A 23,892-nucleotide genomic window follows, 5' to 3' on the forward strand; every position below is an offset into this window, starting at 1 on the left:
GTGCAGTCTAACACATCAGCCTAAAAACTTCCATTGGTGTTGGATTGAGAGTTGATGATTGTGAAGGCCATAACATGATTTATGCTAAGCATTTTCATACTGGCCATTTTCATACTTCATACTTATCAAACCATTTAGTGAGCTCTAGTGCTCTCTGGATAAAAGCCTTGTCCATTTTTTTTTCTTTAATTTGGCACCTGTATTAATTTTCTTTCTACAGTACCAGGTCTGAAGAACCAGAACTTTAAGCGGTCTACATTAATAATTTGAGTATTTCCATACCTTGCACTGTATGTGTATGTGTGAAAGAAATGGTGCTGAAAAAACCTTTGTTAGTGAAAGCATATGAGAAAAAGAGCACACTATGTGTCAGCAACATGACGCTGTTTTTCTCTCAGGAGCCTGAAACAATAAATGTAGCACTTAGAAGTCTGAGATTGAGTAGCAAATCAATCTGCCACCCACCTCCTGTCATTTTCTCAGTTCAGACACTTCCATAATGTTTTAATTCTCTTTATCAAACAAAGATGTTTGAAAGCTCTTCCTCTCACTGTGTTCTAAATTTTCCTTACCAGCTACTCTGTGGTGGGCTTCATTGACAAGAACAAGGACACCCTTTTCCAGGACTTCAAGAGGCTGTTGTACAACAGGTCAATGTCCTCATCAGGCTGCTGGCTTATTCATGTCTATCATAACTCTTTTGCATTTTTTTAATGTGTCCATTTTTTTATGACTTGTGCTGCAGCTCGAACCCGGTTCTAAAGGCCATGTGGCCAGAGGGAAAGTTAAGCATCACTGAGGTCACCAAGCGTCCTCTCACAGCTGCCACACTCTTCAAGAACTCAATGATTTCACTAGTGGAGAAATTGGCATCTAAGGTCAGAATTTAGACAATATCTGTATCTTCTTGCTTGTTAATTAAGTGAACACTAATTCACTATCTGTCACCCTACTGATGGTGTGAACAGGAACCATACTATGTTCGCTGCATCAAACCCAATGACGTGAAGTCCCCACTGCTGTTTGAGTATGAACGCTGCAAGCACCAGGTAGAGTACTTGGGCCTGCTGGAGAATGTCCGTGTGCGGCGTGCTGGCTTTGCTAACCGTCAAACATACCCTCGCTTCTTACAGAGGTAAGCGTCTTCTGCAAAGCACATCTATGTAGTTAAACTTCATCACCTCTGCAAAAATTCTAAAATAGAAATACTTAATACTAATCCAAAATCCAAAGCATGTTGAAGGGATGATAAGAGTTTGGGATGGCTTTATTGATGCAATAGTCTATCTTGTATTTGGAAATTCTACAGGAATTCAATGCATGGTGGTAATATGATATGAAAATAACAGTATGGCTTAAGATACGAACACAAGCAGTTATTTTGCTACTCCTTATTTTAGTCTAAAAGGTGTCAAACATGACAACCAAAATTGTGCACAAATTAAGTACAGGAATTGTTCTCATTAATGTTCTCACTGTAAATCATCACAACACTCATAGCAGAGCTCTAAAAAGCCAGTCAGGGTCAGTTTAATGCTCGGGTTGCATAAAAACAAGAGAGATGTTTTAATGTATCTCTGAAATATGCCTCTGTGTTTCCTAATGTCTAAAAGAAGGCAATGATCAAAGAATGGTAAAACTTTACCTTTACCAACAACCTGAGGCTTTGAGTGCTCTCACATTTGTGAAAATGGTTAAAAAGTTGAAAATGTAATAAAGCCATAGAGCTTGTATCTGCTTTGGTCCTCACAACACAAAACAAAAACACAACTTTAAGATTGCACATATACCTTGTCTTCCACTGCCAGGTATAAGATGATCTCGGAGTTCACATGGCCGAACCATGACCTGCCATCGGATCAGGAGGCAGTGAAACGTCTGCTGCAAGGGTGCGGCTTTGAGCATGATGTGGCCTATGGCAAGACAAAGGTGTTTATCCGTACACCACGTACCATCTTCAGCCTGGAGGAGCAAAGAGCCCAAATGGTGCAGAGGATTGTCCTCTTTCTGCAGAAGGTGAGAACATAACCTGATGAAGATTGTTGAAAAATTTGCAAAAGCATAGTGTAAAAGTAAGTATAACCCCAACCCAAGGAAAAGATTAGAGCTCTAAACAGAAGCTTGAAACATATAATAGGTAGACTGACACATCACATCATGGTTTTCGGAAATGTTTTCAATGGTTTTTATGGTTTTAGCTTTCTGGTTCCCATTTTATATGGTTTTATATGAGTTTATGAAATCATGACACTTGCTGTAGTCTCCCAAGTTAAATCCCTGCTCTGGCTTATATGGGTGTCCCTAATCCCATAGTAGCAGCAGACACCATAGTGTTGAATCTGCACTCTGCCACTATCTGAGATTGATTGTACAACCTTTGGATTGACACAGCCATGCTTTGGCTCACGAACATAGATATTGGCTTCACACTGCTGTGTTTTACTTTATCCCTGGAGGTAAAGTCCCATCTTCAGGGACAATGCCACTTTATTAAGCACGCTGTTCAGCCCCAGGCAATAGCTGTCTCAACAGAGTAAAATATCTGTGCTTGAGCTGAGTGATGGGCACAGTGGTGCAAAACACACACAATCACACACAAGGAGCATGAATTTCACCTTGAATTGTACTCTTCATGTGAATCTTTTCTCAGTCTTGTTGTGTCTGTTGTCAGTGTTAAAACATCTGGCCTTTTATCAGTACCTAGCAGGCTGAAATGCTTTATGTTCAGAGTGGCAGTTTTTTGAGTTTTGGCAGAATCTGTGCCACGGCTCTCATCCCCCAACAAGCTTACTGACAGAAACATACACACTCTGTTTATACAGAATGGCTGCCATTTTTCATAAATAGATTTTTTTCCTCCTGATTAAGTGTCAGCCCCAGGATATGTGTATCTCCCATTTATTCTCAGCCTACAACCAAGCAAAAGAGCTCTAAGCTAAAAGTAGACGTAATTTGCATACTCGTCCGCCTCATTCTGGCCTTTAGCCCATCTCAATTCACTGCTCTTTCACAGCTTATTTCACACAGCCATTCAGAACGTGCATGACCTGCTCAACTTTTTATTTTCCTATGTTTAAAATAGCTAACACCCATCTCATACAGCTTTGATAGAAAAAAACAAGCAAAGCAAAATTCATAATTCATAAACTTTATTTCTCCTTCAAATGATTTTTTAATGTGTTTACAGTTTGTTCTGCACGTTGCATAGGAGTCTCAGTTTTCCATGATATTCATCTTCTATGCCCGTTTATTAACCTCTGTGTTGCAGTGATTGTTAAAAAGCTTTATGAATAAAAAATATCACGAATATGCTGTTTACTGTAAATCCATCCATCACAGATTCCTTTGTAGTCTTGTGAAAGCTCTAAGCTACATGACTGATGTAACTGGCTCCTCCTGTAATGGATTTTTACTGTCATTTAGAATATCCAGATTTTAACTCAACAAGCCTCTTCAAATGTCTGTCAGCTGGGATTTACTTTTACTTACTAATCCTTTCATTTTGACTTGTCATATAAATCTGCAGACTTTTCTTTAAAGAAGCAGTCCTGCATAAAAACTGGCATTTAATATATTTTTGCACTGCTTCCTCTCGCATCCTCTGCTAAAAGGCTTCTTATTGCTTGAATATACACTAGTTCATGAATTTGTATTGTTGACACGCTTGTGTTTATTTGTGTTCTTACAGTACAATACTTTTGTGTACATTATGCAGATTTGTCCACATATTGAGAACAACCATTAAACAATCATGTAAAAGGTTTTCTCAAAGTATCTTTGTATGATGTTAAACATTTCTATATCTATTATTATATTATGTTCAATTTAGAACTACTTTTAGAACTAATGTTATTGATCTAGCTCAGATACAACCTGGAATAATGTTTAGGAATCTTAATTCTTGGACAAATACAAGAATTTAGGAAAAAATTGGTGTGGGGTGCAACATATCTGGTATGTAAATGTAAAGTGGTACATGCTAATGGTGGCTTGCAGCTGTAGGAACAGATGATAATAGATCAGAATATAAGAATAACAAGGAAAATCAACAATAGAGATTACCAGTTAGGAAAAACTGTGTTTTTTGTTTGTATTCGACACAGTAAAGTTTAAAAGATTAATCCAATGTGCTAGCTAACTCATTTCAGTTTCTGTTAGATTTCTATCCATGTAGCTATTAGGTAATACAATGTGATGCCTCGATATGATACATTTCTGATACAGCATGTGTTGATTAAAGCAGCACATTTTCAAGTGATTAAAAATTCAATTTTATAAACGTACAGTAATTGAAACTTAATGATTAGCAGTATATAACAAAATGAATGCTGCGTGTTAGCATGGAAAAAAATAATAAACATGGCTAACTTGGCATTATCTCTCTGGCCAAGCTTTTACTGCTGTTACTCACAGGCTCGCTGTCTGTCTGAACTGTTGTTGTTTTTTTTAATTCATTTATTTATTTTACATTCTGCTGTTAGGTAGCTGTACTGCGAAGTCCTTGTTTTCTCTCTGTAGATGTGTTTTTTCAGTGCTTTCCATTACTGAGAAACTGAGAAACATTCTATATTTGTAACCATGAATGCACCTGTGTGTCTGAGTGTGTGTGCGTGTGTGTGTGTTTGTGCGTGTGTGTGTGTGTCTGTGTGTGTGCTTGTTACTGTTTCAATTCAGTTCAAGGTGAAGCTACATGTTCAGAGTAGGGAGTGAGGTTTGATTATAATGTGTAATTATAGTGTAATAATAGTACAAGAGGTATTTTGCGATGAAAAGCCTAATCTACTGAATGTATTCAAATGTTGTTCAACATAGAAATTTATCGAATTTAGTGTAGAATACTGTTAAGATTCCTAAAAGCTAGATTAACTAACATTATTGGTTCTTCTACAGTTTTTATAATTTTATACTTAGATATTTGAGGCAGTTGAGCTTTTGAGCACATTTGTGCTATATGACCCTAATTTTAAAGTCTAGCCCTTGACTATGAGAGAAATAAAAAAGCCACTGACGCCAATCAATGAATGTGTTAAATAGACCATTCAGTATGTTCTTTCCCGTGAGTGCTGCATAACACACTGAGAGATGAAAATAGTTTTGCATTCATAATTTTGATTGGAATCTGTTATCGGTACTTTATCAATAGTTAATCGACATCTTGTGACTTGCCAGAATATTGTGTGATCTGTAGTTGAAAGATCACTATAGTGAAAGATATTTTCTATGGCAGCAAACGTTGACTTTCATAGTGCTTAAGATTTTCTGAAATTTCTGTTATAAAAAACAATGAAGAGAATGAAGAATTCTTATTGAAACGTGATTTCTATTTAACAAATCTTGAGATAATAACCAGCAAAGTCCACAGATTTGAATTAGGCATATGAGTGATTATTAATTATGTGTCAGGAGAGAGGGAGAGAGGGAGAGAGAGAGAGAGAGAGAGAGAGAGATCGTTTAGGTGGATGTGGAGGCAGTGACAGTTACGTCAGTTGCCATGCTGTTGCATTAATGTCAGCCCCCTACACACACACGCACACACACAAACCAACTCTAGCAGTCTGTTAGAGGTCACTGGAAAAAAACATGGTGGTCTCCTTCACAGTTGCATGCAGCTCAGTCCTTTATAATTGATTTATGAAGACAGTCTCTTTCTCTCTCTCCCTCTCTTTCTCTCTCTCTCCAACTGTTCCCGCACTTTCCTCGACTCTCTGGTGATTAGCGGTTTGGATCTGTTGTAACTGACACACTATCAGAGTGTGATGCTATCAGGACAGAACCCTTGCATCAAGTGTTTTGTGGAAAACCGCAGATATTCCCCAGGAGGTCTTGCATGTGTAGGAATGGTGTGCTTGAATTTGAGTCCTGATTGTTGGGGGTGGTTTTGCTGCACTGCGTGCCTGTCCAGCTGATTGATGATAAGCCAGCATGCATTTTCTCAGTCGTCTGTAACTGTCTGGTGACACCTGAGGGCAAAAGGCATGTAGTGTTTGTATACATAGCATATATTAGGAATTGCTGTTGATTCAGGATAGAAGAGTTTACAGTGATCATTTGTAAATATACTATTTTGCGAAGTGATATTGATTCCCGTGGATGCAGCCCAATGTCTGACAACAGGCTAACTGGCAATTATCACATCTCTTCAACCAATGAGTCCATTAAAAAACAAATCGGAGCTAGTTAGCATAGCAATTTGTCACACTTTATTGCAATGAGACTTCCACAGCCTGGCTGTAAATTTGGACCATAAAAACAAAGGGAGGCGATGAAGCAATGTGTCCAAGTAGTTAACGCAACAATCTGACTGGCTTATAGGAGGGGAGGGGGAACCGGGGCTGCTCCTGGCCTAATTTACCCACATTCCCCTGGGTACGCTCCGTCTGGCTGCACTCCTGTTTAAATGTCTACTGCATCATCAACATGGACAGACTGCTTCCACAATGAGTATCTGGCACGAAACTTTTGATTTAAAGTGACAGGAGGCATCTTGGTTTATCGATTTAAAACAAGAAATATTATGACAATAGTGTCAGGATCAGATGTGATATAGAGTGACTGTTGTGTCGCTGGTTTGGTTTTGTACTGTGTGGTGCAGTGACTCACAACGATTTCCGATGGGGAGACACACACATACATACACACTCACAGGGTTGTGGAGGGAAAGATTCCATTTTTTTCTGCAATCTCTTTCAGCCTGTTTAATCTTATTATGGATCTTGTAGATGGCTCATAGAAATAGGTGTTATAATAGCACCTACTGTAACTAACACAGATGCAAAGAATACAAATAATAATAATAATAACAAATCTTAATAAGCAATCCATCTGCTAAGAAATAGAAGAAAGTCACCACTGAGTAACAACAGGATAGGCTTACTCGACTGATCCTATTTATTTATTTATTTATTTATTTGTTAATTTATTGTTAATTTATTGTTAATTTATGACCACATCCTGGCTGTTAACGAGGAACTTAAATATAGCATGTTGTACTGCACAGGCTGAAGTGGCTGGCTGTTTCTTGGACCTGCAGCATGACTCACAGATCACAATTTCAGCACATGGCAACAGGGCAGTTATTCTTGCTCCCCAGCAGTAAAAAATGCAGGAGATTGGAGTGACTTTTATCCCCTGGAAATAGTTCCACGTAAAGCGGTTGTTTCCACTATCCAATTTTGACCCAACTTAACAATGAGATTAGGCTAGTACTGCAGTATATGTTTATACAACAACAACAACAAAAAATGCTAATTCCGTGAAATAAGACAAAACATCATTGTGAAATAACACAAAAAAAATCTTCTTCCTTCACTCCTGGAGTTTTAATAAGTAAAGCTCTGTACAGTTTCTGTTGTTTAGGTAAATGATGTCTCTTTGAACCACATAAACTACTTTCCTTTTAAAATGTAAAATCAAAAGTTACATGTAAATGTAGTAAATACTGACTATTTTGGAAGATAAAATCCTTTTATTTCAGTAATCATTAATTATACATGCTCATACTTTCAGCTCATACTTTTCTGCATTATATAATATTGAATAAAACATTTTTCTCCATTTGTTTATGTAGCACTTTTTTACATTTGGAATCTGAAATCTTTGTGATTAAAAGCATTACATGTATTGAAAAGTATTTCATGCTTTACATGCAATTACACTTGACAAAATAATTCACTGAATATTATTTAAATTTGGGACAGAATTTCAAAATATGTAAGATCGACATAAAGTAAATAAGTAAATGATGACAGGTTTAGGTTAAACTTTTTTCAAAATTCATATGTTGATATGTTGATTTTCTTCAGCGTAGTAATAGAATGCACATGGATCATTTACATGTACAGCATTTAGCAGACTCCCTTATCCAGAGAGACTTACATTTTTTATACAACTGAGCAACAGAGGGTTAAGGGCCTTGCTCAGGGGCCCAGCAGTGGCAGATTGGTGGACCTCAGATTCAAACTCATGACCTTCTGACCACCACCTTAACCACTAGGGCCCCCACATCCCCAGAATAAGCAAATACTTTTTTGTAGTAATAACCCATAAATCAGACTAAACAAGTACATTTATTAAAACACCTCGAGGACACTTTTGTAATGGTTTTTTGAATACTCTTCCAGAGCAGTGCTCAACATGGGCTTTAGTGCTTAAGGAAATCAGTAAAATGACCACATTAGTGGTCTGGTCTGATGACTTAAAAAACTAAATCTAGCAAACAGTTTTTGGCACTAGTTTGTTTTATTTATCACTTATGTAATTATGCTTGGTATTATATACATTTGAAAATATGATTTGATCGTGAAGAACTATTTATCTGTCTGTCTGTCTGTCTGCCTGCCTGCCTGTCTGTCTGTCTGTCTGTCTGTCTATCTATCCATCTATCGGAGCAGATTTGGATGCAAGGTTTACTAATGTCTGTCCAGTCATTAGTCCAGATGCTTGGATATGAATATTTACTTTTCAGGCAATGAAAGAAATGAATGAAAGGACCCATATGTCTCTATTTATACAAATATTCATTCAAGCACACATTAGTTGCCCCGTGTGAGGAAGTCGGTGTAGACAGAAGGGAGAGTGCGGCACAAGCTTTACTCAGAGCTGAGCAGCTTAAACAGCTCCCTGGAGATCCATTACCGTGTATTGTTAATGCTCAAGTCAAGGACTATTGCATTTTGGCCATCACCATTTTTTCTATTTGTGTGTGTGTGTGTGTGTTAGTTTATATTTGCAACTCTCATTATCTGTATACTGATTTTCTTAGTGCTTTTTATTATAATATGAATTCTTTTTTGTTTTCTGTTCCATTCCATCATTTCCTGTCATTTTCCTAAAGATATGGCGTGGCACTATTGCTAGGATGCGCTACCGTCGTATGCGGGCTGCACTCATCATTCTGCGTGCATACCAGCGTTACAAAGTCAAGTCGTATATCCGAGAGGTGCACCGGCGCTTCCAAAACGTACGCAGCATGAAGGATCACGGCAAGCACGTGAAGTGGCCCACACCTCCCAAAGTGCTGCGCAGGTTTGAGGAAGCGCTACGAAACATCTACAACAGGTAAACACTAGTAAACACTAAAACTATCTCTCATCCTAGTAAACACTAAAACTATCTCTCATCCTCTAGGTCTTGTGGTCTCACATACATATAGATGCTGAATGGCAATCAATGCACTGCTGCAATGTAGGAGTCGGTTATGACTCTAGCTCACAGTTATGTCCTACTCTAGAGCAGTGAAAATGAACAGCATGTTTAGCTGTGACGCATGTTTTCTTTGTAGAGATCTGGCATGGTAATTATTTGACTCATACAGCATGACATGATGTTATATGTTAGCCTCCACACTCACCCAGTCAGAAACTTTCAAAGAAGCTGACCTCAGGCTTGTTTCTTTTACATTTCTGTGTGGAGACACATACTGTAGAGACACATACATATATCTGTATCTACATCCAAACTTGTATCTGTACCTTACATGCTACTCTATACCTTAATATGTAGCTGAGAATCTTTAAGCGATTCAAATCTTTCAGTGATTTGTGTATATGAAATATTTCACTCATCCTGGTCCTTGAAGACGGTGTTGGTGAGACAAAGTAACAGTACTTGTGGTATTTGGATTCCAAAGCCAATGACACACTTAATCTAATATGTGGCCTGATCTTAACACTTTAATCTAAATAATACTGTTGCGGATATAAATTTATTTCCAAAGACAAAATTAAAAATGGAAAAAATAGCATATTTTGACAAGACTTTTAGCAAGTAGTTTTTATTTAGAACAATAATAAAAGCAGCCAAATTGCGCTCAGCGTGTGTGTGTATACCCAGAGGGTGCAAAGCTGTCATCTGGCTTCTAGTTTTGATTTAACACTTTTTGGTCATGGCATATTTCCATATGGGTTCTTTATTCCTAATGTTTTTGCTATAATTATACAATGTAGAAGATACAGAAGTAAAAGCAATGGACTAAAAAATGTGGAAAATAGCACAAGCCCATGAATAACACGTAGTTTGACTATAAAATAGGATGATGGTAAATATTTATTTCCATTTTTATGCAATATTCTCTTGGGTTGTCTGTCTGTGGTTCTCACAGGACTGATATTCAGGTATGAGTTGTTTAAATTTCAAGGTATTTGAAATCAACTTATATTGAATTCACCCTGTAAAGATGTATCTTCAACCTATATTTTCTTTTTTATATTATAAGAGTAATGTACATTTGTTACAGAAAGAACTAGACTTGTTGTTAGCAGTAGTTGGTAATGCTGGCATTGAGTTTTACTATTTTCCATCCAAACGTTTCATTAATGTGCTATATTTTGTACCTACCACTTTAATCCTAATTACTGATGTACCTACAGCTAATGCTTGCTGAAGCTTCATCTGGATAACGTCACTTTCTGTAATGTTTAACAAGGCTGAGTTAGCTTGGGTCACAACACTTTAAAGGCCACAAATGAAGATTACAAATGACAGAGCTTGTTTGTTTTTTATTTAGCGGCGATGATTTTGCCACCTGTTTGTTAGAGAAAGCTTTCATGAGCATGATTTCTTTCAGACAATTTTTTTTCTGAAGGATACTAATATATAGATCTGTTGAAAGTGAAATGTTTTGTTTATTTTTGTGTGTTTGCGGTGAAGGTGGTGGGCATGGACCATCATTAAAAAACTGTCTCCAGAGGAGATGTTACAGGTCAGGGCTAAAGTGGCAACTCTGGAGTGCCTAAAGGGTCAGAGGGCAGACCTCGGCCTGCAGAGAGCCTGGGAGGGCAATTACATGGTCAGTGTTAGATTGATAAAGGAATTTAATACAGTCTAGTTTAATAGAACAACACATGAATTGAATTGCGTAAAAGTTTTGTTTCCTCTCTTTCACTGCATGTTGATACTCAGAAGCGGGATAGTCCTGATTCAGCATCTTCCTTCACTTTGGTGTCCAGTGACCTGCAGAGGAAAGACAAGTTTATGAGAGTCCTCTTCTCCTGCAATGTTCGCAAGGTACAACACACCTTTTACGTCACATATTTGAATGTGTACTAGATGTCTTTCCTTGGTTCTTATATAATTTTTAATAAATGTTAATTCTGCTTCTGTAGATCAACCACTTTAATAAGGCAGAGAACCGAGCAGTGCTGATCACTGATCGTCACCTCTACAAGATGGACCCTCTGAAACAGTACAAGCCCATGAAGAGCATCCCACTGTACAACGTATGTGTCTCCTTACCACCGCTTCCCATTTATTGTACTCAGTGCTTATTTTACACTTGGGTTTAAACTGGAAAGCTGTATTGGTTAAAATCCAGATATCTGTATTTACACCCACACATGTATTATACATGGAGTTAATCCATTTCTCAGATAATCTTATACACATACTGATACATTACAATGATTTGAAACCCTTTAATTCACTATTAATCCCAAATGATTTCATTGAGCACAAATTCAAGGTATTTCAGGCCCAATCCGAAATGTTTCACTTGAGTCAAATTTAACCATTAGAATGTCTTCAGGACAGAAAGGATTTTATGCTTTGTGTTTTTCCTAATAACATTAAAAGCTGCATTTTTTTTGAGAGTGGAAAAAAAGGATATCAATAACTGCTTTGACAGTGTTGAATAATTTTCCTTACATTGATCCAGATTTTGTTGCTGCATCGTGTCTGTTTTTGTCTTATTTTACGTAAGGTACAACAGTTTTGAAAAAGTTTAGATTAGAATTGTTGTGCTTTGGGCTTTATTAAATTGTCCGTCATGCTTTGAGCATCGCTCAAGTTGAACAACCTCGCCTGTCTTGCAGATTAGTCGTCATTAACAGGCTTAAACCTGGTCGGTTAACCTCCACATTGCAGCTACTTTGAAACAAAAGACATCATCTCATCAGCTCCAGTCAGGTGTGATGTCCTGAGTTACAGCTGAAGAGAAATAGGGAGAGTGCTCTTCTAATCCGTCTGTAGCTATTGGTGTGGTTGGCTGTTTCAGAGCTGCATTGGGCTCCAGGCCATGTTTCTTGCAGAGCTCTATAATACTGAGCGCTCTGTGAAGAAGGGGGGGTTTGGCTCATGCTCTTATCAGAGAGTATGTCTACAGGCTGTGTATTCGACCTTACGTCCTGTAGACAAAAGCCTACATAACAAAAATATTCACCAGACCTGGTTATCTCTCTGAATGGAGAAACAAATTGTATAATTGCAAATTATTGCAAATTCCACTATTTTTGATTTGATCGATTGATTTATTGGAATTAAATGGATTTAACAAAGAATGAGTAAATAATCAGCAGTCAAGTTGATTTAATGGTATTACAGTGGATCCATTAACCACCGTATTTAGCAGGATATGTGCATATGGCTGCTGTTTAATTAAACTGAAGATTAGTTGAAGGAGAGAATCACTTAATGGTTCCTGAATAGGGAAAACTTCTGCCCCAACTAACCATTTCCTGAACCCATATTTATTTAATGCTCTACTGAGGACCATGGCTCTGTGTAATGATGCTATCATGGTAGTGGTGTTTTAGGATGATTTATGGTGATTTGTGATGCTTAAGAAATCAGGGTCCCTGACTCCGTATTATATTACGAAATATATATAAAAGAAAACCCATCGCAATATTAAAATCATCCTTGACTGTAGTTCATCCCTTGCCCCTCACCCTACAGCATTCCACGCTGTTCCTCTCCATCCGTTTTTCCTCTCTGCTGTTGTCATGCCAACATCCCAGGAGATGGGGTTGTCATGACGACGGAGTGGGAAAAGAAGTCAGCTGACGTCTGGTAGCGTTTAGGCATGTGCACAGATTTGCCTCCTCTGTGTTTTCCTTCTGCTCTTTCTTAAAGCTGTCTCTTTGTCTTTTCTTCCACCCTTTGTTTGACTTATTTGTTTATTAAAGCTTCTGCTAATCTCTTCGATTTTTTTGCTTCCTAGTTTATCGGTTGCTTCATTTGGAAAGATCATAAACATCAAGTGATGGAGCTGATGAATGTGTGTTTATGAGTCGAGGTCATTTTTAGAAATAATGATGATGATGCTGATGATGGAAAATAGATTATAGATAAGCTAAAGGAGTTGAGTTTAAAATGATTCGATAGATTTAGAATCTTGGCGCTCTCTCTTATTCTCTCTCTCGCTCTCTCATTCTTTCTCTGTTATAAACACACAGTAAGAAAGACAGAGCGAGTCAATTGTTACGTAACACTTTTTCTCAAGAATGGACAAGGGAGGGCAAGTGAGGTTGCTGAACTCTACTGCCATTACTGCGATACTTTTTACTGGCAGCACAGGACAAGAATAGTGCAGGCTACTCAGCAGTTCTTCCCGCTCCTCACTGCCCCATAACATTTGCTTGGAATTGCCTTGTTTGATATCCAGTATATAATGAATCCATTGAAAATCTGTAAAAAAAAACCCCACTTTTTCACATGAGCATTATGTATATTATGTGTGTGTGTGTGTATGTGTATATATATATATATATATATATATATATATATATATATATATATATATATATATATATATATATACACATACACACACACACATAATATACATAATGCTCATGTGAAAAAGTGGGTTTTTTATATATATATATATATATATATATATATATATATATATATATATATATATATATATATAAAATCTGTAAAAAAAAAATTAAACAAACACCTTGCATATCGACCGCTCTGTTTGATATCGTCAAACTGCATCATCTCAGCTGAAAGAGAGGAAAAATGGTGTTCAGATCATGGTGTGGTGTTCCTGCTTTCTTAGTCTTTGTAAATTGTCTAAGAAAGAAACCTGGGCTTATTCTCAAGGTCTCGCACTAAATTTAAGAGACATTGCAGAGCAAGGTTACCATGAAGTATGCTAAACACTTCAACTTGAACCAAACACTAACCTAGCTTCACACCGGCCATCGTCTCAAAATGTATATTGCGATACATTTCACTACACAACACTTACAAATTCTATGATTAAGAGAGATTAGATTACATATGGCAAGACTGCTCTGTTTTTACTGAATTATTTCTGGTAGCTATTGTGTAATAATGTACATTACGATGAATAACTTTAATGGCGTTAATGAAGATCTCTATTTTAAGCATTTGTTACTCATTTCTGACATATTGACATAGTACTTGTTCAGTCTCTTGTCATTTCAAGACTGGAATACTGTAACCCACTGCTGGCAGGTCTAACTAGGATTGCAATTTGTCATCTGCAAATGATCCAAAATGCAGATGCAAGGCTTGTTCTCAACCTGCTGAAGTTATCCCATACCACCCCGCTCCTGCAATCCCTCCACTGGCTTCCGGTAGCTGCACGCATTAGATTCAAAACACTGATGCTTGTCCACAAAGCCAAAAATGGACCAGTTCCCTCTTATCTCAAAGCCCTCATCACTCCTTGCACTGCACCTCACTCCATCTGATCTACCAGCACTGCTCGACTGGTCCCACCGTCTCTCAGGGTAAGACGTAGGTATACATCAAGACTACTCTGTTCTGGCACCGAGGTGGTGGAATGAACTTCCTCTAGATGAGCTGAGTCACTGGCTGTCTTCAAACGACGGGTGAAAACCTACATTTTCCTGAAACACTTAAACTTGCACTTTTTCTCTGGTTGTTGTATGTGTATATTTAAAAAAAAAACCTGAACAGAGTTTTAGGTTGATGGTATCATAAGTCTGTAACCTAGTGAACCAGTGTTATTGTATTCATCGATAGAGACTTAAAAGCACTTTTATGCATCATTCTGGATAAGGGCGTCTTGCCAAATGTCATAAAAGTCAGTATAAACGTACTGAGACATGAATAGAATGTGATTGTTTAAAGCATGCTTGTAATGAAAGTCTAAAAGCATTTGCAATGAAAATATAAATGTATTTTATATTCATATATAAATATGAACATATTTATAATGAAAATAAATAATGTTAAGTATAATAAAAGACACGCAAGAAGTGTACATGCAAACAGTGCTGAATTTTTCTGATATGTTTGCATATTGGAACATTTAATAACTGGACATTGTATGTGAGCTTTTAATAACCAGTTTTCCATTTTTTTCTCAAGCATAAGGTAATAACGTCAAAATTGTTGTCTGCAGTAATCATCTATAACCACCACCATGTGCAGGTGAAAAATCCCAGGAGTACTCTGTTGTTCTCAGGTCTTGTGTGTGTTCATAATGAGTGTGACTCCAGAAAGCTGGGCCTGCACTTCCACATTCAGGGAAAACCACAACAGTGCTCATTAGACTGTACACTGTTTTCACCCTCCTTCCCTCTCTCCCTGCTCTTGTTTTCCCAGGTGACAGGTCTGAGTGTGTCCCCGGGGAAGGATCAGCTGGTGGTCTTCCACACCAAGGACAACCGGGACCTGATTGTGTGTCTGCAGGGCATGGTGCCAGCGGGCGAGAGCCGCATCGGAGAGCTGGTTGGCACCTTGCTCAGCCATTTCAAAAGGTACTTGTTTGGGCAAAGCCAGTGTTTGTTGGCACACGTATCAGCTTCTCAGCCTCTTTAAACAGCCGTGGCATCCTCACATACACATTCTCACTGATATGCAGCACACTGAAGTGAATTATGATTCATGTGGTTTACAGAGAAATATTACAGTATAAATGCCACAGTGTTTATTGAGACAGGGATTAGAACTGCACTCAACTGAGGCATTGTGAGGGGGAGTGTGACATGAATTTTATTTATTTATTTATTTATTTTATTTATTATTTTTTTCCTATGCTTTTCTTTGCTTTTGGCAAGATAGACAATCAGAGATATCAGAAAATATAAATACACTGTCCTGAATGATGCTTTTCTTTCTTTTCTTGAATGACAGCTTGATAAATCTGAGACATGGATCCTAGGAATGCAAGAAAAGTCACACTTTCATGCAAGTGATAAGAAACTTGCAGGACAAAGAACGAGCACATTTATTAATATGAGCATGAGTTGCTTTATGATGTATTTACAAGCATTTATTCTTCCATGCTATTTGCTAGCTCAGGGCAGAAGTGGATTACATTCCGTCACTAGATTGATTATATTTTGGAAAATAGGGCAGTCATATTTGTGTAAACTGGATTAAAAAGCAATATTTTGCCCAGCTAAGAATTTGAGTGAGAATGAGGTAGTCAGAGCTAAAATTCACACACCGTGCTGAAAGACTAGCTCTGTGCTGTGTGGTAGGGTTCATATTTAATTAAGAAATCAGTCTGTTTAGGCCACTCTTTAATCTTCGGCTTTTAAATTTAAATAAAGATGTGAATATTATCTGCACTAAATACAGAACATAGCTTTGCATTACACTTCTAGTGGACATTTATTTATATGCTTGTTCCAAATGGACCCTCGGGAATTCTAATATCTCATAGTTTTGTCCTTGTGGGATTATTTGGCCTGTCCCTATGAGACCAAAGAGTTCTGTTTGGTTACTGAGGTTAAAGTAAATGCTAGGTTTAGTATTAATTAGCTGTATTAATAGTTATTTCAGAGAAAGGTCACAAACGTGTGTGTGTGTGTGTGTGTGTGTGTGATGGAGGGGAACATCAGCTCACAGGACACTTTAGGACACAGTGATGTGTATGAGGTCAAAAATCTGCTTAAATGCACTCATGCACAAACACACAAATAGGAAAAAAAAAACAAAAGCTTAATACTCTTTGTCCTTTATGTCACCTCATATGAACATAATATTGCAGCACTGTGTGTAAACATAAAGATTAACCAAATGATCCTGGCATCACTTTGCAGTTTTTCCCTACACTGTGTTATGCACTGTTTAATTGTCAGAAAACAGAAGGTCAGGAAATGAGTATTTTAAATTATTTCAGAAATCATACTAAGAACATTCACAATGCAAAAAATATATCTTGGCAAATAATATCTTGAATCGTAGTCATCTTGAATCATTATAAGATTACAATTAACCAAATATATGATTTCTAAACTGTAAATTATCTTATTTTAAAGGCAGATAATTTTGATTATTCCTAGAAATTTATTATTAAAATGAGCAACATTATTTACTTATAGAACAAGAATATTTAGAGCTTTAAAATAGTAGAATATCTCTTAGATATAGGTTAAATTATCGTATATATTATATACAGCTATAAACCTCTACTGCACTGGCAGTGATTGTACACCATGTTTATTAAACCCAGTATCTGATCAGTAACGGTTGTATGGTCATAGCTTTTCATTACACACAGAAATGTGCATATATGCTTAGTGAACCTGATCAAATGTTGTGGATCAGTGGATAATTCTGTGGCGTACTGATTAAAAGCCCCATTCTACCTGTCCCTTACTGCTGCCACCGACCGTAGAGCAAGGGCTCTCACTCTCTCTATTCTAGTTCCTCGTGTATCATGGCTGACCCTGACCTCTGAAACAACCTTAAACACAGTCTGGAATATCTGAAGATGGACATTTACATTTTAAATGTATGGCATTTGGCAGACGCCCTTATCTAGAACAATGTATGTAAGTGTCTGTATGTGTCTTAAGTCTCTATTGATGAATACATTAACGCTGGTTCACCAGGTTGCAGACTTAGTATACCATCAACCTAAAACTCTGTTCTTTTTATTTCATTTATATATATGTATACATAAACAAACAGGGGAAAAAAGTGTAGTTTAAGTGTTTCAGGAACATCCACCCATAGGTCTTCACCCATTATTTGAAGATAGTCAGTGACTCAGCTCATTTAGAGGAAGTTCATTCCACCACCTTGGTGCCAGAAAAGAAATGTCCACAAGGGGGAAAAAAAAAAGAGATGGAAATGTCCACAGGAAAAAAAATGTTATTGTCTGATTCTGTCCCCAGAAACTGATCCAAACATTTTATAAAGCTGTTGCACAAACTGTCATTTCATTCTATACATCAATTGTTTATTCAGAATAAAGTCAAGATATTGTGCCATATCCAGATATAAAAGTTATTGCAGCTTATAGGGTTGCACATTATAGGGTTGTTTTTTTTTCTTTCTTTCTAACAGCTCCCAGTGAAGACATATAGGTGATAAAAACCAAAGGACTGAATGTGATTGCCGGAGGTGTTAAAAACAGCTAGTGTGAATTTAGGTGCTGATTCGAATACAAGTGTTTCGTTTCTGTGAATACCTTCAGAAACACTTTTGGTGGGCTCTCAGTTCTTGTCTGACCCGTTTTATTCTCTCTCATCATTTTTGACCAAGGCATAGGTAAGGTATCTAATAAACTGGCAGGTTAGCATTTATCTAAAGTATTTATTTAAATAATACTGGCAGTACTTCTGGCTCTATGTCCAATGATAGTCAATTCACTGAACCTTGTATATTTTGTTTCTTAGTAAGTGCATATCTCCATGGATTTATCTCCTCTTTTTGCTCCCATTTACTGTGGTCTTAACTGGAGACTTAAACACAGATTGAATGTGTCCAGTGTGGAAAACACCTTCATAACACCTCTGTGCTAATGACCTGTAGTAAGATGCCCTCTCTGTGGTGGTGTCTATTGGAGTAATGATGATACATGTGCTGAGCAAAAGACTCTGTTCAGAGACTACACACTTCTCCCTGTAGATACATAATTAACCTTTAGCTCTCCTTCACTATCATCACAGCAGCCTCAGCCTATTTAGCAAAGCCCCTACGTCCTCTGTCCCTGTAGCACGCACTGCCCCGCTCCTATGTATGTGATATGTATGCTTTCTGTTCTCTAACCTAGTTTTCTTCTCATACCAGGATTAATTGTAGGCCTGTGGAATGAATGCTGATTCTCTTAAACTCTTAAACAGTGGATTGTATCTGAGTGCACAGTCTTTGATTTGGTGCTGAGTTAACTAAATGCAGAATAACTGCAAGCAGAATTGTGTTCGATGAATAGATGCCAAAGCGTGTTATCTAACCCAGATCGTCTGAATGAAAGACCGTGTGAGAACATAACCCTCTTATCTCTGGTGATACCACACTGTCATCTCTGATAGCACTCCCTGCTCTTTACAAAAATAGCGTATTATATTTTTGCCACAATCTAGCTCTCTCATCCTTACTTTTTCTCTCTCCTGCACACACTTCCTTCTCTTTCTCTTCACTTCCTCCATGTAGAAATAAAATATTTATTGCTGCGGCAGCTCTATGTTTAGCTAGATGCTTAGCATTGAGATGTGCACTATGAAGGATGTACTGCAGCTTTCTTGTACTCACTTCTTGCACACACACACACACACACACATACACACACACCGTAACTGCATTATTCATGAAAGACTTGAGTAACCTGTCAGCTATTACTAAGTAAAAAATATTGGAAACTGTAGACTATTCTGTCAACTTGAAATCTTGACTTGTGAGCTGAGGTGAAACTCTTTTGACTGTGTTGCTGCAGTCAGTAAAGTTTTTCAACTATACTGTTTACCTCTGCAACTTTTTCCAGAGTGAGAAAATCTTGCTGTGAGATACCAACTGTGTTGAATCTGTTTAAGTGTGTGATTAAATCGGGCTGTTCACAAAACTCTTTGGATTTAGCTCCCACGCTCAGACATCTGAATGAGATTCCCATCTCCATTGATATCTGGCACAAGTCTAAAGGCTTGTAATGAAGCCAATTTACCGCAGGAATTCATTAGCACAGTATTATTGTAACACTTTTTTATGTAAAATCATGACTCATGTTATTAGCTTTCCAGACAATTTTTTTTGTGTGTTTTTGGGTGACCTAAGAATTCAAAAATGTGTCAAATACTAAATCTCCCAGCCAGCAAGTCATCATATGGGTCATCTCAACCTCAGACACTCTGGCTAAGTAGTTATATGAAGAAAAAACCCAGCTTTCCAATTACAGTGTCATGAGCTATACATGTCCACACCAACAGCAATGAGATTTTAACTGCAATCGTTGTTTGTTCATTTATTCAGCTTCATTTACTGCTTCATCCTGGTCTGGATTGTAGTTGATCCAGAGCAAACCTAGGGAACTGCATGAGAGGAAGGAATACACCCTGAATGAAAGTCCTGGCAGTCCAACAGGGGGCACTCTCACATATACATACACAATTCTACACAATTATTTACAGCAATTTCAGGATTTTTTTTTGGCGGTTAAATAAAAATGGTGAACCCAGACAATATCCACACAAGGAGAAAATGTAATTCTCTATACAAACAGAACCCAGAGCTTGGACTTGAACCCTAAAGCCTGGAGCTGTGTGGTAGTAGTTCTACCTACTGTGTCAATTTCATAGGGTCTTGATGGTGACATGTGTTTGTTTTCATTTCAACCAAGCAGAAGCCACACCTCAGTCTATTTCTGAGTCAGGTGTTATAAACCGGTTAAATAAGGTGCTTCTAGGCATGTGGTTATCAAATGGACAATTCTCCATTATTACCAATAAAATAGAAATTTAAAAAGGTTTTATTTAGTGTGTTTGTATTGTGAATGTGTTTGGAGATCTCTGTGATGATTTGAATTGACCAGTTGTAACATAAGTACCTGTTCAGTAAATCTGGATTGCTGGCAAGAAAAATAATTACAGTAACTGTATGTGACATCAAATATACATGTTTACGGATGTGGTGCACCAGTCCTGGTGTCTGTTTCTGCCCCACCTCACACTCTAGGACACTATTATATCCCAGTCTCTCCCTCTGCAGTGCCAGTGTCTCTCTCATCGTTTACTTGACTGATTCATGCTTCATTGCTCTTTATTTCTCTCCACCCAGTCTTTGATCATGTTTAATACAGTTATTACTCTGCTTTATGCCCCCCCCCCTCCTTTTATGCATCCTTTTATACCATGCTATATCTGCTTAAAACTCCTGAATGAAGAAATGTGAGTAGAAGCTAACGGTGTGCTTGTATGTCTTTTATTTTACCACTTCAGAAGTGCCCAATATGCCCAGTAAATGCCCAATATGCCCAGTAAGTGCCCAATATGCCCTCTGACATTTTACAGGTTAGCATAGAAACCATCGAGTCATTAATTAGTGGTTGGTCACACAAACAATTCTTACCAGACATTAGCTAAAAGTATTTAGCGTAGAAGCCTTTAGCTAGTAGTACTTTTAATAAAGAGTCAAGAATAATCTTGCTTTTGAGCCAATTCTACCACTGCTGTGGGGTTGCCATCTCCCATGATTCGACACACTATCTTTTTCTTCTTTTTTTTAATAACATTATTAGCCTAGTTCGAACCCTTTAGTCTGTTGTAGGACAGTACAACTGGATGATGAACTAAGAAATAAGAATAAGAACTAAGAGAAACATTATATACTGTATCTGTTTCACAGAATCCTGGTAGCTCGCAAACCCTGCTTCATAGCTTTGTAACTTTTAGGAGCAACAGCAGTAGGAGTGATTGGAAGGAAGAACTCATGCAAAGTAAATACTTTTATACTAAGTAATTTGTCATAAACAATATCTCAAATCCATACTGTTAGCTCATTTTCAAGAATATTTACTCTGTAGCAATATTACATAAGACATTTGTTCAGTTCATATTTTGCTTGCCATGGTAATCATGCTAAAATCCTGCAAACTATACAATATAATCATCAGTAGTCTAGAGTAGTACATAATGCAAATAGAAATAGTTTCTGCAGGTTTGCTCATGATTTCAACTTGCCTTACATTACACTGTTTCCACTGCTTATGTTTCATTGTAGCATGTGGATGTGTGCAATAGCTTAATTTCTGTATTATTATATGATTTACCATTCTGTTACAAAGAGCAGGAAATTTCTCAGCAGTGTAAAAGTCAAAAATAGTTTCGTAAAAAGTATAAGCCTGGCATTGTTTTTTCCTTTCAGAGCAGAGATTATGGGAAATGGCTAACTTAGAAGGCATGTAATTTTTTTAACATTTCTATCCATGGCACCTTCGGAGGTGATGCAGTGTTATGTTCTACAGTGATGGTGTATGTGCGTGTAACCATGACTCCTGTAATGTGATCTGTGTGTGTGTGTGTGTGTGCATATGTGCGCACGTGTGCATGTGTGCCAGTAAAAGTGTGTCATCAGCATGCTGGCCTAAGCCCAGGTCTCCTTCAGCAAGGTCATTCTTTGTGCTGAATCCCAAATACAAACTCCAAAGAGTTATGCTCCTTGTTATGCTTCTTCTTCCCTTGTCTTTCTCATTCTCTCTCCATGCTCCCCTCCTTCTTTTACTCACTTCCTTTATCCACATCCATCTTACCACCCCTCCCCCGTTCTCCCTCTTCTCCTTGCCTGGTTTCTTCCTCTACCTCACACCCTCCTCCTCTCTTTCACGCTCTCACCCCACCTCTCCCTCTCTTCTGCAGATGCAGTTCCCATAGCAACCCATAGCCGATATTAGTCCATTAGTAAGCTATCCAGGCAAAGAATGCTAATGGCACATCTTGTGTGTGTGTTGTCTTTAAATAATTCAGTTTTCATATGATTAATTAATTGCAAATGGCTTAATGTAAATATGTGTTTGAACGGTCAGTTGTGTTTATGCTGCTATGCTGCTGTTAATTCCTACAAAGCTTGATTTAGGTCAGAGTGGTATTCCATGCATCAAGCTGATCTTACAGTATCAAGATCTTGGTCTGTTACATTCAATATCTGTGGTTGATAGCATGTAGGTGAATCCTTCTACACATGCAGTGACCCCTTTTTATTTTTTTGTTTGTGTGTGTGTGGAGCAGGCACTTGTTAAAGCACTGGTGCAGCAGGTTTATCACATGTATATATGAGTGTATCAGTATGACCTACTTTCTCTAACCCCCTCATCAACATACCTCTGTTTCTTTCTCCCTAATGCCCTGCATGCAAACCAGCCACTGACAGAAACACAGAGCCGCTAACCCACTACACAGTTAGTGCTCATGCAACATGCATTCATCTTTTCCTTGTATGTCTGTATCTAACAAGGCAGCTGTTGCCAGCCTCATGCCTTTTCCTTATCCCTTTGAGCCTTCCATATCGCACAAGCACTGACATTAATTAACACTTCTCCTGCTGTCTGGTTCTTCCTCCTACTCCTTCCATCCTTGCATTTTATTCCAACACCAGTGTAAGGCACCAGCCATTAATCAGTGTTGAGTCTCATTAGCATAGATGCAGTGAATTCTGATATTAGTGAATGGATGTTGGAATAGGTAGAGAGGCAGAGCTGTTAGTCATAGATAAATTCAGACTGAAGTGTTAATACAGACACTCCTCTTTTTAACATCTTTCAGCATATCAGGTAATATAATTCACAAGCATTTTTGAGCCTGAACACTAATCTACCTACCTGTCTTTAGCGACTGTGTGATTACCTTGGATTGTAATTTTGGCTTGTTTCCCTGTACTGAAAAAAGACCATAAACACTTTTTATAGTCACTGCTAATAGAGGTCTAATGGCAGTTCTTTAGACATTCAGTACACCTTTTGGCAAAACACTCCATATATCCAGTGTCTGGTTTCTAATTCCAGATTTCTTGTGAACGTCATCCAGGCTCCATAGTTTTATCCCACCTCTTAAAAACATGTCAGCGGGTGTCCTGGCTACACAACGGGAACCATAGATGTGAGTGAGTGTTGGAATATGTGATGTTTCCTGCAGTGAACTGGCATTTAATCCAAGTCTGGCAAGCATTTACATTTTGTTACATTTTGTCTATATTGTGAGCATCTTGATAAATGACTATATACCAGCGAAAGGTCCTAAATCTGCTGGAGGCCTAGAAAGCTCGCACTAAAGAAGAAGAAGAAGATGATGATGATGATGATGATGATTATTAGTATTAGTATTAGTAGTTGTTGTATTAATATTCATGAAGTATTTGACCATTATTGTGGTGCTTTTTAGTTATTTATGGTTTGGTCTTTTCTCATAAATATTATGTTTGAAATGCAAGTTCAGATTTTAGCAATAGATTTCT

The 23,892-nt window shown here is 37.7% G+C and overlaps 1 protein-coding gene across 1 annotated transcript in view; it reads left to right on the top strand.

Annotated features, from left to right (window-relative positions):
* The window catches only part of myo1d (myosin 1D), a 59,335-nt gene that overhangs the window by 27,838 nt on the left and 7,605 nt on the right, over window positions 1-23,892 (top strand). The window contains exons 13-21 of the mRNA XM_060858732.1: window positions 576-650; window positions 746-878; window positions 969-1,135; window positions 1,809-2,016; window positions 8,834-9,057; window positions 10,648-10,786; window positions 10,900-11,004; window positions 11,103-11,216; window positions 15,325-15,479. Coding sequence (XP_060714715.1) covers window positions 576-650; window positions 746-878; window positions 969-1,135; window positions 1,809-2,016; window positions 8,834-9,057; window positions 10,648-10,786; window positions 10,900-11,004; window positions 11,103-11,216; window positions 15,325-15,479 — 1,320 coding nt within the window. The remainder of the gene's footprint in view (window positions 1-575; window positions 651-745; window positions 879-968; window positions 1,136-1,808; window positions 2,017-8,833; window positions 9,058-10,647; window positions 10,787-10,899; window positions 11,005-11,102; window positions 11,217-15,324; window positions 15,480-23,892) is intronic.

The sequence above is a fragment of the Tachysurus vachellii genome, chromosome 2 (assembly GCF_030014155.1).
Source record: "Tachysurus vachellii isolate PV-2020 chromosome 2, HZAU_Pvac_v1, whole genome shotgun sequence".
In the NCBI taxonomy this organism is placed as follows: domain Eukaryota; kingdom Metazoa; phylum Chordata; class Actinopteri; order Siluriformes; family Bagridae; genus Tachysurus; species Tachysurus vachellii.